Raw genomic sequence first — 14,663 nt, 5'->3', positions numbered from 1 at the left:
CACTGTGTTGCCAAAAGTACTCGCTTACATGCCTTGACTCTCATATGAACTTAAGTGACGTCCCATTCTTAATCCATAGGGTTTAATATGACGTCGGTCCACCCGTTGCAGCTATAACAGCTTCAACTCTTCTGGAAGGCTTTCCACAAGGTTAAGGAGTGTGTTTATGGGACTTTTTGACCATTCTTCCAGAAGTGTATTTGTGAGGTCACACACTGATGTTGGAGGGAAGGCCTGGCTCTCAGTCTCCACTCTAATTCATCCCAAAGGTGTTCTATCGGGTTGAGGTCAGGACTCTGTGCAGGCCAGTCAAGTTCATCCACACCAAACTCTCTCCTCCATGTCTTTATGGACCTTGCTTTGTGCACTGGTGCACAGTCATGTTGGAACAGGAAGGGTCATCCCCAAACTGTTCCACAAAGTTGGGAGCATGGAATTGTCCAACATCTCTTGGTACGCTGAAGCATTCAGAGTTCCTTTCACTGGAACTAAGTGGCCAAACCCAGCTCCTGAAAAACAACTCACACCATAATCCCCCTCCACCAAACTTTACACGTGGCACAATACAGTCAGACAAGTACCGTTGTCCTGGCAACCGCCAAACCCAGTCTCGTCCATCAGATTGCCAGATGGAGAAGCGTGATTGGTCACTCCAGAGAACGTCTCCACTGCTCTAGAGTCCAATGGCGGCGTGATTTACACCACTGCATCCGACGCTTTGCATTGCACTTGCTGATGTATGGCTTGGATGCAGCTGATCGCCATGGAAACCCATCCATGAAGCTCTCTACGCTGTTCTTGAGCAAATCTGAAGGCCACATGAAGAAAGTTGGTGACTTCTGTGCACTATGTGCCTCAGCATCAGCTGACCCCGCTCCATCATTTTACATGGTCTACCACTTCTTGGCTGAGTTGCTGTCGTTCCCAATCACTTCCACTTTGTTATAATCCCACTGACAGTTGACTGTGGAATATTTAGGAGTGAGGACATTTCACGTCTGGACTTGTTGCACAGGTGGCATCCTATCACAGTACCACGCTGGAATTCACTGAGCTCCTGAGAGCGACCCATTCTTTCACACATGTTTGTAGAAACAGTCTACATGCCTCGGTGCTGCTTTTATACACCTGTGGCCATGGAAGTGATTGGAATACCTGGTTTAAATTATTGGGATGGGTGAGTGAATACTTTTGGTATGTAGTGTATGTAGGATGTGGACTTTTGTTTTCACAGGATACAAACAGCGGTCTCCTGTTCTGTTTTTTTTTTTCAACCAATCCATCCAAACAGACCTCCTCCCTATATGTTCCTTATTATGCTACATCACTTGACTCCTTTACTGCTGCCATGTGGCCACGAAGACTCATAGGTGGAAGGTTTTAATGGGAAAATAAAATATTAATCTAGAATTCAATTATTTTTCCCTGTTCAACTGAATCAAGTTTTATGTAATTTACAGTGGATTGTATTTAATGTTTTATAGAGTCTATAGGGCTTATAGCATTAGGACACAATGAAATAACGCTGTGATATCTGCGGAGCAATGATAACTGATTCTTTGCTCATGATGGAGCCAAATGCAAACAAAAAGATGAAACAGAAGCGGCCCAATAATTGATCCCTGTGGGACTTTGTACAGCAAGTTAAATATATGGGAGCTAAAAACCCTAAAGGAAACAGCAAATGTGCCACTTACTATAGCAAGAATTTTTGCTCATTTATACCAACATCAAGTACATGGTACATTGTATTACTTTTCTATACTTGTTGGGGTTCCATTCACAAGTGAAATTTAATGCAATAGTACAGGCTACGGTCTAATAAAAACTCACCAACAGACAGTGTTACCAAAGAGTAAAGCACAGGGCCGGTTACATTTCAAATCATTTCTTCACCCAGGCATTCCAATAAATGCATGTCATACAACTAAAGTGTTTTAACAGTGTGACAGTTGGCTTAAGCTGGAACTAAAATATATCCTTTGATTGAGAGTGTAACCTGGAGCGCAGATAATACAATAAATTACCTGCAGCTGAGTGTATAGTATATTAATGGCATTTAATTACCAGATAATCTAACCATCTATGCTTCCAATCTATCACTGTCTCATTTATCTCTTCTCCTCCCAGACCCACCAGAGACAGTGAAGATGATGAGGATGATGAGAGGAAGGGCAAAGGCTGCACCCTGCAGGTATTATTTGATTGGTTTTCATAACACACTTAAAGAGAGTTCTTTAATCCTTCTCTGCCATGTCGATATCCCTGAGAGTCGACCAGCGCTGTATTTCCACTTACAGAGAATGAAAATGGGCTGAGATACTGTGCAAAACTCTTTTTTTGTACTAGAATTAGAATTAGAATAGGAGTAGAACGGACATTCAGATCGTCTGCAATGTTTATGTGATGCCAGTGGACTAACATCCATATACTTTTTTTGTGACATGTATGAATTTGCCTTAACAGATTGGCTTTGTGATTTTGTGATTACCTCCACTGCCGACTTAGCGGCGGACCAACACACTTTACAGCCCCACTGACATGTGTTGTCATCAAAACAGTTCAATATCCGTTCTACTCTTATTCTATTTCTATGGTAGTTTTTTCCCATTAGTTAACATTAGAGCTAACGGTGAAATAAGAGCCCGTTGTGTAATTAAGTATATGAGTCTAATTGGAACTTTCTCTTCACCTTTTAGTACCAGTACGCCTTGGTGCGGGTCCTCACCCATTTTGTCGCAGAACCCTCTGACCCTGGAGGAGAGATGGTCTACATGTTGGGTGCGGACTGGCAAGCTGACATCACTCATTTGGTCTTGGACCAGCTAAAGGTGGTTATACGCAAAAACTCACACAGACACACACCAAATGTTAATGAAGGTATTATTCAACATTTTGGGAAACTCAATATTCTATTCACTTTCTGAGAGTCCGATGTGGAGATCTATATGACTTTCATGTGTGGACATTAACAATTTGTCTAGAGACAGATGGTCTCTAACAACTAGCTATGAACACATTGGTTCAACTTTGAGTGGCGGCTGACAGCTGCATTTGTGCTCCACAGGTAGAAGATCCTCGAATTGCCAGATTGACAGATGGACGAATCTTGATCGGGCGGGACCTGGGGATTACCACTATACAGGTATAGTACCCTCTGTTCTACTCTAAAGTTCTGAAATCTAGACAATTTCTGGTACCATTCACTAACAATCCAGCGTCCCAAGATCAGTGTTTGAATTGTATTCAAAGGATTTGGAAAAACACTCAACATTGACAGTGAATTCACCACTTGTTGGATGACGACTCTCTCGGTTGAATGCATGAAAATGTGAAGCGCAGTGTAATTTGGCAAGTCACATTTCAGCCAAAAGCACTCCAGTGATGTAAGCATTATCCCCCCCGCTTTCTTCCTCTCCACTTCCTCTCCACTTCCTCTCTTGCAGTTACAGTGAGCCTCGCCTGCGAGCTCGTTACACAATTAGCCACAATTAACTGTCGGATTTGGCCATGACATCCCAGTGTGGTGTTCAGCAATTACACGCAGGCACACAGTGAACACACTTGCCTGCATTCCAATAAGCTGGCCCATTGTGACTGAATGTGGTGCTGTGGCTCACTGTATACTCCTATGTTGCAGAACTGAGGCAAAAAAAAACAAAACAAAACACCAAATATGTCACACACAATACAGTTGTTGTCATATTCTCTCCCATTATGTTATGTCTTAAATGTCACAGTATATGAGATATACATTTTTTTGATTCAATTGAAGTGCTTATGTGTGCGCGATTGCTCTGATGAGTGTGTCTGAAATTTGGGTATTTTGGGGGAACAGCTGAGTGTGTGTTTGCATCTGTTCGACAGGGGGCCGCAGCATGCGTGCACACCAACACACACACACACACACAAACACACACACACAGATGCAAGCATACAGACATCTGTGCTGTTTGGGAGCTAGGAGAAAAAATTTACCCAGCATTCCCATTGAGATGCCAGAGTCGACAGCCGTCATTTGATAGTTTGACATTTCAATTTTACCCCTCAGCTACGTCTCCCCAAGTCTTGTGTTCCTCTCTCCCCCTTCTCTCTCTCTCCTCTCCTTTCTCCCGCCCAGTCTCTCTTTCTCACCCTCGCATTCTCCACTCCTCTTGAAGAGCAATCCCAGAGCTGTCAATCATTGCATTTTGTTACTTGGCTGAGGTTGGGATTGAGTTTGACGCTCCGACACGTTCACTGAGAGATTTTCTTTGTACACCAATCAGCTCTGCCTGTCCTGCTGTCGCCAGGCGGAGTAGCACACTACAGCACGGGGGATCCTAATCTCATCAGTCTGTCTGCTGCTCCCTCTCTCCATCTGCACCTCAATCTCTTTTGAGCTCCTTCTCTCAGCCCCGTCTCACTTTCTGTCCTCCTCTATTTGTCATTGTCTCTCTCTCTCTCTCTCTCTCTCTCTCTGACACCTACTCCATTTATTCCTCTCCAGCTACTTGCTCTCTCTCTCTCTCTCTCTCTCTCTCTCTCTCTCTCTCTCTCTCTCTCTCTCTCTCTCTCCTCTTTTCTTTTTCTCTTGTTTGGGTCTTTAGTTTTTGCCTTGTGCTTTGTTTTTGCTAAGTTATCTTAGTTGAATGATGACACATTGGAGCTAAACTGGGAGTGTGTGTGTGTGTGTGTCAGTGTTACATTGTGTCAGAGATGTGAAATAATAGCTGCATTGTTCAAAACCAGCGTTGTCTGACACAGACAAAATTGGTATTGTCAGCTTTTCCAGGTCTGTGTGTTTAGTGTGTGTGTGTGTTTGCTAACTTAAACAGATTCTGCCAGTCTATGTGGCCCAAAGCACTGAGGTGTTAACCAGCTCTCGCTTTTCCTCTGACAGCGCTAAACACTTCACTGTCAGCTTAAGGCAATAATCACTGAGACAACAACAAAATCTCTTTTAATGCACCTCTCTACTGTACTGTCTCTCACAGCTTTCCTAATGTGTACTTCCCTATGTTAATTTACTTGATGCAGCATGATCAACAGGAGTTTTTCCAATGTTTACTATTTTGCAGCATTTTCTGACTCAAGCCGTCATCCCGTCTCCTATCAAACAACGAGATTGCCATTAAAGTGCTGTTATTAGGATTGTGCAGCTTGTGTTGTTTGTAATGGAATGTAATGAAATGTATTTATTTCAAGACATGGACAATGCACAATAAAACATTAATCGTGTACAAGACGAAAAGATGCATTATGCCAGGTTGTATCATATTGCTATTTTCCACCTGTAGTCCCTGGCCAGGTTGATGGAATAATAGCCTATACATTAGTATAGAAAAAAACATAACAAAACAATAGATTTCAAAAATAGATAAATAGGAACAGGGAAGCAGAGACAACACGACATGTGATCTGTCAGAAGTTTGCCCCCTAAAATTTAGAGGTAGGTCCCCCCCCCCCCCCCCCCCCCCCACACACACACACACACACACACACACACACATCATTGTACAACCATTGATTGTGCGATCTTTCATTGCAGGTTCTGTCCCCGCTGTCTGACTCCATCCTGGCAGAGAAGACCGTGACCGTGCTGGATGACAAGGTACAATGTGGTGAAATAGTTCATGCGTTTAGGGATGCGGCTCCCTTTTATGGGCATGTATGATGATATTCTCTCGCCGTCTAGGTCACCATCACTGACCTTGGAGTCCAGGTTGTCGCATCTCTGTCCCTCAGTATGACAGCAAGTCCTGGAAATTACCAGGCGATACAGCTGATGACTACAGCTACAGACCTGCTTCACGCACCTAAACAGGTAGGAGATACTACAGGTACGCCGACACATTCTCACACTGATCACGTCTAGGTTTGTATCTCACACAGACACAGACTACATCTAAGGCTGTTTCCTTCATTACAGTAATATCCCCAAGGTTGTAATCATAGAAGTTAAACAGGATTTCTGTGCTGCGAACATCCCATCGCCGCCATTGCTCCTATTATCAGTTTCTAATTAGGCGTGTTTAACTTCCAGGTTATAGCACAGTGTAGCTGCATTTAAAACCACCCCAGGTTTACCGTTAATAAAAAGTACTCTATATTAATAAACCACATAAAGACAGTTAGATTTCCTACAATGCTCAATTAAAATCTTGACTGAAACATGTGTCCAACAAAGTTTTCATTCAAATTGATCCCAGTTTTTTAAATACTCTTTTCTCCACTTTTGTTCCCATACACACATAAAAACAAACATGCTCACATACACCTACATGCGGACTGTATTGCAACCATGTTACAGGCTATTCTTGACTCACTAATCACATTGCCAAGGGTTACTTTATCCCACTATCTCAAGCTATTATCCCTCCCACCCTCTTCCTTCCTCCCCACTCTTTTTCATTTATTTTTTGATCACACAATAGCCCACATTATAACTTCCATCCGAGGGCTAATTGGACGAGAAGCAGCTCATTACGATGAAAACAGAGATGTGATATTGTATTTTATTCAGACATTCATTCCTTTTCCCATCTGTCTGTCTACATCTACATCATTTACCGTTACCTGTGGAAAGAAGACATGAGCGGAAAGGGAAAGTAAGGAGCAGAAGGATTGGAGGAGGCATGGGAAAATTACAATTTAATGTTAACATAGAGTGATGGAGAGAGATCAAACGTTGTTCCTCACGTTGGAGCTTAATTACTTTTGTAAGGAAGGTTTTGCCATGTTATACCCACACAGTCGTTTCTGTGTTCTGGTTAAACAAAGCAAAGGGCCCAGTCAGGGTGGGGGGAGGGTTTGGAGGGGGGGGGGTTTAAATGTGTTCAAGTGTTAAAAAAGAAAAAAGAAAAATCTTTTGTAACCATACTGTCAATTTATGGATGCTGATCCCTGATTTTTCAATAAAAAGAGTTATAAAAAAAAAAAAAAAAAACAAAGCAAAGGGCTTCACCAAGGGAAATTAGTGAGGCGGGATCACTAGACAAGCAGAGCTGAACTAGATGGAATAGCTGCTGCTGCTGCTGTTGTTTTTTCATCTTCCGAATATTTGTTCTAATTGTTATGGTAGAAATGGAGACTGGAGGAAGACACAAGAAAGTCAGAAGAAGTGTACAAAAAGAAGTGGTTAGGTTTCAACTATCAATGTCTCAATGATCAGCTGTCTGCTCATCGTTGTGTCATGTTCCCAAAGTAACAGCATGTTATTTATTTCTGACCTGTCATTCAAAAATCATATCACACTGTCGGTCCAATGATGTAATTCATAGGGGGCGAAGCCTCCAGTTGCAAAAAGAAGTCTGATTGCATGGAAGTCTATGAGAAAATTACTCTACTTTTCACTTGATGTATTATCTCAGTAAATATTGTAAACACGATTTTATGGTCTCAATCTCAAATTTCAAGTATTTTTCAATACAGCATGATGTCTCTTGGTTATAGTACCACTCATATAATAGCAACATTGTTTTGCTCTAAACTGCTGCAAATTAAAGATTTAAATATGACCTCATCATAGCTTATCATAGCCCAAGAACAGAAGATTAACAATTATGTGTTTATGTCTAAAACACTTTTAATGGACTTTTCTTTCCTATATACTGTACATGTTAAGAGATTTTTTTTTTTTTTTTCAGGAGGCAGCGATCAGTGCGTGGATCCAGTACAGTGATGGTTCAGTGACACCACTTGATGTCTATGACCCCAAGGACTTCCTTCTCTCTGCTGTGTCATTGGATGAGAGTGTCATCTCCATAACCAATCAGGTACTTACCATTCAAACTTTTCTAGCCAATGATTAAGAGCTGTTTAAAATATACGAAAAACCCTGGATATTCTACTGACAAATACTGTCAGTCAAGTACTGTCTGTTTACCTTCACGTCTACTTTCTGTAGGAGCAACACTGGCCCATTGTAGTGGCAGAGGGTGATGGACAGGGAGCTTTCGTTCGTGTAGAGATGGTCATCTCTGAGACCTGCCAGAAATCCAAGAGGAAGAGTGTGCTGGCATCTGGAGTTGGCAACGTGATAGTGAAATTCGGAGCGAAGAGCGAAGAGAGAGGTGTGATGATTAGAGGTCGACAGGACGACGGAGGAGGGATGGACAACAGCACCAGCGAGCACCAAACAAATGATGGGGGAGAGTGGAAGTCCAACAGTGCAGCGGTGGATCGAGAGGAAGGAGCCATGAGGAAGGTGGGGGGAACAATGGATGAATGAAGACTTTTTGGATAGTTCGACTGTATTTTTCTGTGGCTCAGTGGGGACAGAATGACAAGAACACTGCCAGGCTTGATTGTCAGTCATGTTGAAATGTCAGATTTGATTGTAACAGTACAGATGGAAATATTCAGCTGTTTTGATTATACAGTACAGTATATCCACATGTGCACATTATAAATAGCCACATTTAATCAAACTTGATCTCTCTACTTGATGTTAAAAAATGTGTATATGGGGAGTTTGGAGTTAATATTGCAATACTATGCTTCACTAACGTTGTATTATTTTTTACGAACCAGGGTAGCACAACAACCAAGAGCACAGTTACCCATCGTGCTTCACGTGGTAAAGTTGCCGGTGGAGGCAGCAGCACTAGCCAGGGCGAAGGCCCCGGGCAAGCAGGGGACGACAGTACCTACCCAGCACAAGTGGAGGTACCGGGCACTGGGGATAGTGAGCTGACCCAGACCACCAGAGGCCTGTCGGACCTGGAGATTGGAATGTATGCCCTGTTGGGTGTGTTCTGTCTGGCAATACTGGTCTTCCTCATCAACTGTGTCAGCTTTGCTTTCAGGTAAACAATTGTGATCATCTAGGACTCAATTTTACAGTGTTAACCACTTAAGGAAGGAGTAGTAAAAGTATGTGGGTAGGGTAAATTACAATGCCTCCATCTGTGAACACCACAGTTGAGAAATCTATTTGTGGACCATAATTTGAACCAGAAAGTTCTAGAAACCAACAGACAATTAGGATGTGTCAAACTGTCTTAATTATTCATGGGTGTGTTTTGGGTTCAAAATGAATTAAAATAATTGGATGGATATGTTCTATTACCATTAAAAGCCAGGTGCACCTAGAGCATTGCTATTTAAAGATTTGGCAAATTGAGGAGCAAGCGATTGTGGTTGTGTGTTGAATTTGTTGTTTTTAAAAGGCAAGAAGATGATTAGATAAAAACATGTTGTAATTTTGAAGTGTGGAGCTGTGATTTGGGTTTTGCAGACTGAGATTTGAACCATGTGAAGCTGGGTTGAGTTCATTATGAATGAAAAGGTAATAGAGAGGGGCATCCTGCCTCGAGCAGTGTGATGCTTTTTGAGGTTTGTTCATTTGACAATGGCCGAATGTCAAGTATACAGAATCCTGATCCAGTTAAAATATGATTCTCCAAAGCCACATTTTTCTAATGTGATTATGACAAATACAGCTTTCACAGCTTTTTTTCAAAAACGTTTGACATTTGAACTCAACAATGCTCATGTGCAACAAAAGCCTCCAATTGTTTGACATTATTGAGTATTTTGTATACTCCTTAAAATCAATGAAAAACATTTCCATCATAAATTGCTGAATAAAAATTTAACAAAATGCTGTAAATATACTGTTAAAAATATCCCAATTTTAAATATAAAATAATCAGCTCAGCCTGAAATGTGATACTTCAGATGTAGACTGATCATTGCGCTTCATCTACAGATACCGTCACAAGCAGGTTCCCGTGCTGGAAGCAGGAGGCAACATGAACCACGCCCATGACTGGGTGTGGCTTGGCAACGAGGCCGACCTTTTAGCCGACCACTCTGACCAATGCCAGGGCGGGCTGACGGATGAGTGCACCACCATCATTGACCGGAACGAAGGAGGATACGAGGAGAGCAAGTACCTGCTGAACGGGGCTGGTAACACCTTAGTGATGGGCGTGGGCACGAGCATGGGCACCATTAGCGGGAGTGGTGGTGCGGGCGGACACCGTGGCATCACACACGGACAAACCTTGCCCAGATCTGTTCCGGAACCGCATCAGTGCCTTTCAGCAATCACAACCGGTGGCAAAAACACCACCGGTCAAGCGGAGCACCTGAATAATTCCCCTCAAGCCACGGCTGCAGCTGCAGTTGCAGCTGCCAAACGCAAACGGGTCCAGTTCACGTCTTTCGCCACCGTTCTGCCCAGTGATAATTCATGCGGGGGTGGCCCGTACACCAACTCTTCAGTCCTGGTGACCAATGGGAGTGAGGATGACATCAAGTGGGTGTGCCAGGATATGGACCTGGGTCAGTCTGAAATCAGAACCTACATGGAGAGGCTACAAGACAATCTGTGACTGATGGGAAAGAGCCTGAGAAACTGAGGGGCAGAGAGGATGAGTGCAGGAGGGGGAGGATGGACAATGAGTACAATTCACCTGTAATGCCTTTGCAATGGATGAAGGGAGGGAGAATGGGAGGAATATGAGAACAGGCTATGGAGAAAGCATATTGTAATCACTAGCTCACATAGAAAGCAATGGTAGCGAACAATGAATAACAATATAAGTTTGTTTTATATTTTTAATTGTGAAAATATTAATGTCAAAAATAGTCACTATTGGTTATGAATGTTTATTTCCAGAATACCAGTGAACCATTGTGCTATAACGTCAATTCAGGGTATGTAACTGAGCAAACATTATCAAGCCACTGTACAATTAAATGAGGATGGCGAGAACATAATTTCTGATGTATTTCTGCCTGCATTCGCCGTGGCTATTGATTAATTATTGATAAATCTACTTTTAATAATCATAAAATGATGATGATGACTGAAGAAAAGTTGTGTATCAAAGATACAATCTGTTTGTTTTTGTTCTATCGTGTGCCCCTTTTGCTTCTGATGCATCATTGCTCATAAGTGAAATGTAAAAAATATATATCTATATTCCAAGTACTCAACTAGAAAATGACGGCAGACGAGTGGGAGTTGCCATTAAGCGTTGAATGAGGGGGATCTTTCCTCAAACAACAGGATACGTCAAGAGTTTGAAGATATGATGTAAGACTGTTTCTCCCTTGGATCCAAGACAGAGGCATTTAAACTTGCACAATTACAAACAGGAAAGGACGTTAGCCATATTTGAGGCTTGTTTCCTGTTTTGTGAAACCTTCCAGCGGAGGCCGGCTTTCTCCCTGCATTCATAACCAATCGCATCATCCCCTGGCCCCTCTCCCTGTCTGTGATTGGACAGCAGTGAACTGAAGTACACAGTGAAATACTGTCTGTAAACTAAGAGGTGACTGACTGATGGAGGTGTCTCATATAAAAGGAGGCTGCTTGGGCTTTGCAAAGCCTGACCGAACACTTATTAATGAGGACTATTTAAAACCATGTAGGCAACAAAAGTGACCAGAGAACCTGCAGTGTTAAACATGGAGCTAACGGGATATGGTGACTTTACAATACAAATGAAAATGGAGTGACAGTCTTGAATATCATGAATAGATATGGGTTCATGAAACATGTTGGTTTTGCTGGACATCGTTATGTATAGTTTTCCCCTTTGTGCTTTTTGATGAATAGACTGTTTTTATTATGCTTTTTCTTGTTACATTTTTTCATAATTTGGAAAGATATTAATTGTAGCTTTTTATTTCAAAGATCTATTAAGATTAAGGATATATGATTATTTTTGTTTTCTCCTAGAGATCTATTTATTTAAATTAACATTTGAGAGGGTGAGGGAGGAAAGAAAAAGGCCGAGGGCAGGGACTGAAAACAGTCGGCCTGCTGGTGAATGATAGCACATAAGAGAACAAGCGAAAGGAAGGAATCAGAACAGGCAGAGGTTGCCTCACCTTCGTTAAGCTCAGGTGACGAGTCATGAAGAACTGACATAAAAAAGGATAACTGTAAGATTAAGATTGCAATATTTATTTATAAATGTGTTACTGTTTCGGAGTACACTGTATGTTGTAGATAAATAAACATGCTTCAAAGTGCTTGTGAATAAGATTGCAGGTCACTAGCCAACAACTTGATGATATTTTGTACATTTTACGGTGCAAATATGGTACACAATAGTATCTACCACGACAATGTGAAAGTGAACTTATTGGCTTTTTCTAAAGATGTTCCTGTCTTTGTTTAAAGTACTGAATGAGTTCTTGTCTTTGTACAGGGTAGGAATCGGTTTAGCTCCATAATGAGATGTAAAAATGGAGGTAACCAATCATGAATCACACTCAAAATTGCTTGGGGATGGTGAGTCCAAGAGATCCAGTTCAGAAAGAAAACCAAACCAAATGGGATGTTGGGCTTGTCCGAAAGAAAACATCAAGATTACTACAGATTCAAACATCTCTGTTTTCAGTCGTTTGTTTAAAGGTGCAATGTGTAGTACCTGGTCACATGCTCCAAAGAAATAGGGGGCAGCATGTCACCTCTAGTAATGGGTCTATAATTCATAACTTACTAAGGGGCAAGACTACACCATTCAACCAAACTGCTGAAACTCTGAGACAGTCAAAATAACACTGCTCTCTTATAATCTTCACATGTGGCGTTGGTCTATAGTTTACGTTAGCCATGTTTGTGTTTGTGCCACCAACCGAGGACGTACGGTCCGTGGATACTTTTAATTGATTGCATATGAAATCCAAAGTGACAGAAACAAGACAATGACCTGCACCTTCATCTCATAGTCATGTCATGCTGATCCAGCAGGGAGTAAGGGCAGTCCACCGGGATCAGCCGGGATGTCACCCAATGGGTTTGAAGCCAGGAGTCCGTCATATTCATTTCTGACGGATACTAGCAGCAGAGCGGCGCCCCGGGCAGCAACTCTACTTGATCTGGATCCATCTGGTTTCTGGTGTGAAGCTGATAACAGAGTGAGCTTCATTATTCAAGGTGAACTTTACATTAAAGTGTTAAAGTCATCTTACTAGTTATTACTGTAGCTAGGCAATGGCACCATGGTAGCGACCTGTCAATCACAAAGTAGCCCCGATCTAAAGCATCCCCTGCTTTATTATGTATATTTTACTCTAAATCATAATTTACTAAATAGACATCATATTGAAGGAGACCTGGAACTAGTGATTGAGAACAAAAACTCATGTTTACAATGTTTACTGAGATAATAAATCAAGTGAGAAGTAGGGTAATTTCCTCATAGACTTCCATGCAACCGTACTCCTTTTTGCAGCCAGAGGAGTCTGGTTGTTGCTTGAATTGAACTGCTAACTGGGAGTAGATCTCACAGTGCTGGCACATGACGGCAGGGAGGAAGAGGTGAGGTTGATTTCCACGTTTCTGTCACTTGGTTTTAAACAAAAAAACAAAATACAATGAAAATACACAAAGACCACGGCTCTACTATAGACATAACCTCAGTGCAATTATCTGGCCTGAGGGTAGATTGGCCCTACAGTGACTCATGATAGCCTATAACTTCTTTATACGCTTTGATCATGCTAGTACATAAAAAAAAAAAACTTGGCCAGATCGTACATGTTGCACCTTTAACAAGATACATAATAAAAAACAATGCACATGGAATAATAATTGTCAAATTGTCAGGTCTGAAATAGAATGAATAGAGGATCCAGAGGACAAAGAGGTTGAGTCGACAGAATTAGCTTCTTTAGCTGAGCCGAACTCCAAATGGGGGAACTAAATAGGCTGCACCAAACAGCCTCCACCAAAGCAATAGATATTTTTGACAGACAGCGGCGACTATACCATATGTGCTGGACTCCTTACTGTATGTCGCCAACTCTGACGTAGCTATAAGACTGCTGTGTAAAAGGAGCATTAAATAAGTACTCGTGTGATAGTCGCTGAAGGTAGAAGTGTAGCAATGCTTTCTATGAAAAACATTTGGACTCTTAACTAGAACCTGATCATACTTAACAGCCTGTGACACCTTTCTACCTGTTGTATCATTTCCAACTGTATGGATGTCAATTGGGGAAAAAATACATGGCTATTTTTGATTCTTTGTTTTTTAGGTTTATATTTCATACCATAGGAAGACAAATCTTCTGTATGTAGCCATTGTGGAAGGACTGTGATTTACTGCACGCCTATGAGACTACTGCTGAACTTTAGCACAGTTATCCAGAGGAATTGTTTTAAAAGCACAAAGGTTTGGCTTCTTTGTCATCTTTGCAGGTGTCAGAAGTTACCGGGAATGGCCAGGGTAAATGGCTGCAAATAGAGAGTTTTGCATTAACTCATGCTAATTTGGTTTTACCAACAACATTCTCCAGATAATCTTTGATACTGCCAATTTTAAGCAGAAACAAGAACACACTTGGGTTTTATTGTATTTTCTATTTTCCAGAATATTCATCTGCTGTCTCAGGTTGTCATGCTGGTATATAGGGGAAACAGGGGTAAGGGCCGAGCACCGACAGGGGCCCCTTAGGTGTGTGTTTTGGGTTGGAGGGCCTAATATTATAGTCTTTTATAGGGACTAAAATCTGTAGCGGTGCCCCTGCATGGAAATGTTTCCATCTGCCTCAGCATTATGTTTCTATTTAACTAATTTGTAATAGCAATTGTATCACCCCATGCGGGTAGTAATGTGATGTTCATACAGCGCACGTAGAGGTGCGGCTGTAAGGGAGGTTATTGGGCCGACGTTTTCAGTTCATACTAACAATGTTGTCTTTTTCAATATTCA

The 14,663-nt window shown here is 41.8% G+C and overlaps 1 protein-coding gene across 1 annotated transcript in view; it reads left to right on the top strand.

The window, feature by feature from the left end:
* LOC311023340 (transmembrane protein 132C) overlaps nt 1–11,973 on the top strand; it is a 177,767-nt gene extending 165,794 nt beyond the window's left edge. The window contains exons 7-15 of the mRNA XM_084025106.1: nt 2,131–2,194; nt 2,700–2,831; nt 3,068–3,145; nt 5,531–5,593; nt 5,678–5,806; nt 7,629–7,757; nt 7,889–8,188; nt 8,515–8,789; nt 9,695–11,973. Coding sequence (XP_083881232.1) covers nt 2,131–2,194; nt 2,700–2,831; nt 3,068–3,145; nt 5,531–5,593; nt 5,678–5,806; nt 7,629–7,757; nt 7,889–8,188; nt 8,515–8,789; nt 9,695–10,322 — 1,798 coding nt within the window. The 3' untranslated portion in view covers nt 10,323–11,973. The remainder of the gene's footprint in view (nt 1–2,130; nt 2,195–2,699; nt 2,832–3,067; nt 3,146–5,530; nt 5,594–5,677; nt 5,807–7,628; nt 7,758–7,888; nt 8,189–8,514; nt 8,790–9,694) is intronic.
* Nucleotides 11,974–14,663: the final 2,690 nt, after the last annotated feature.

The sequence above is a fragment of the Eutrigla gurnardus genome (genome assembly GCF_963514095.1).
Source record: "Eutrigla gurnardus genome assembly, chromosome: 13".
Lineage (NCBI taxonomy): Eukaryota > Metazoa > Chordata > Actinopteri > Perciformes > Triglidae > Eutrigla > Eutrigla gurnardus.
Note: the sequence above shows the minus strand (reverse complement) of the source record. Positions and strands in the feature narration are given on the sequence as shown.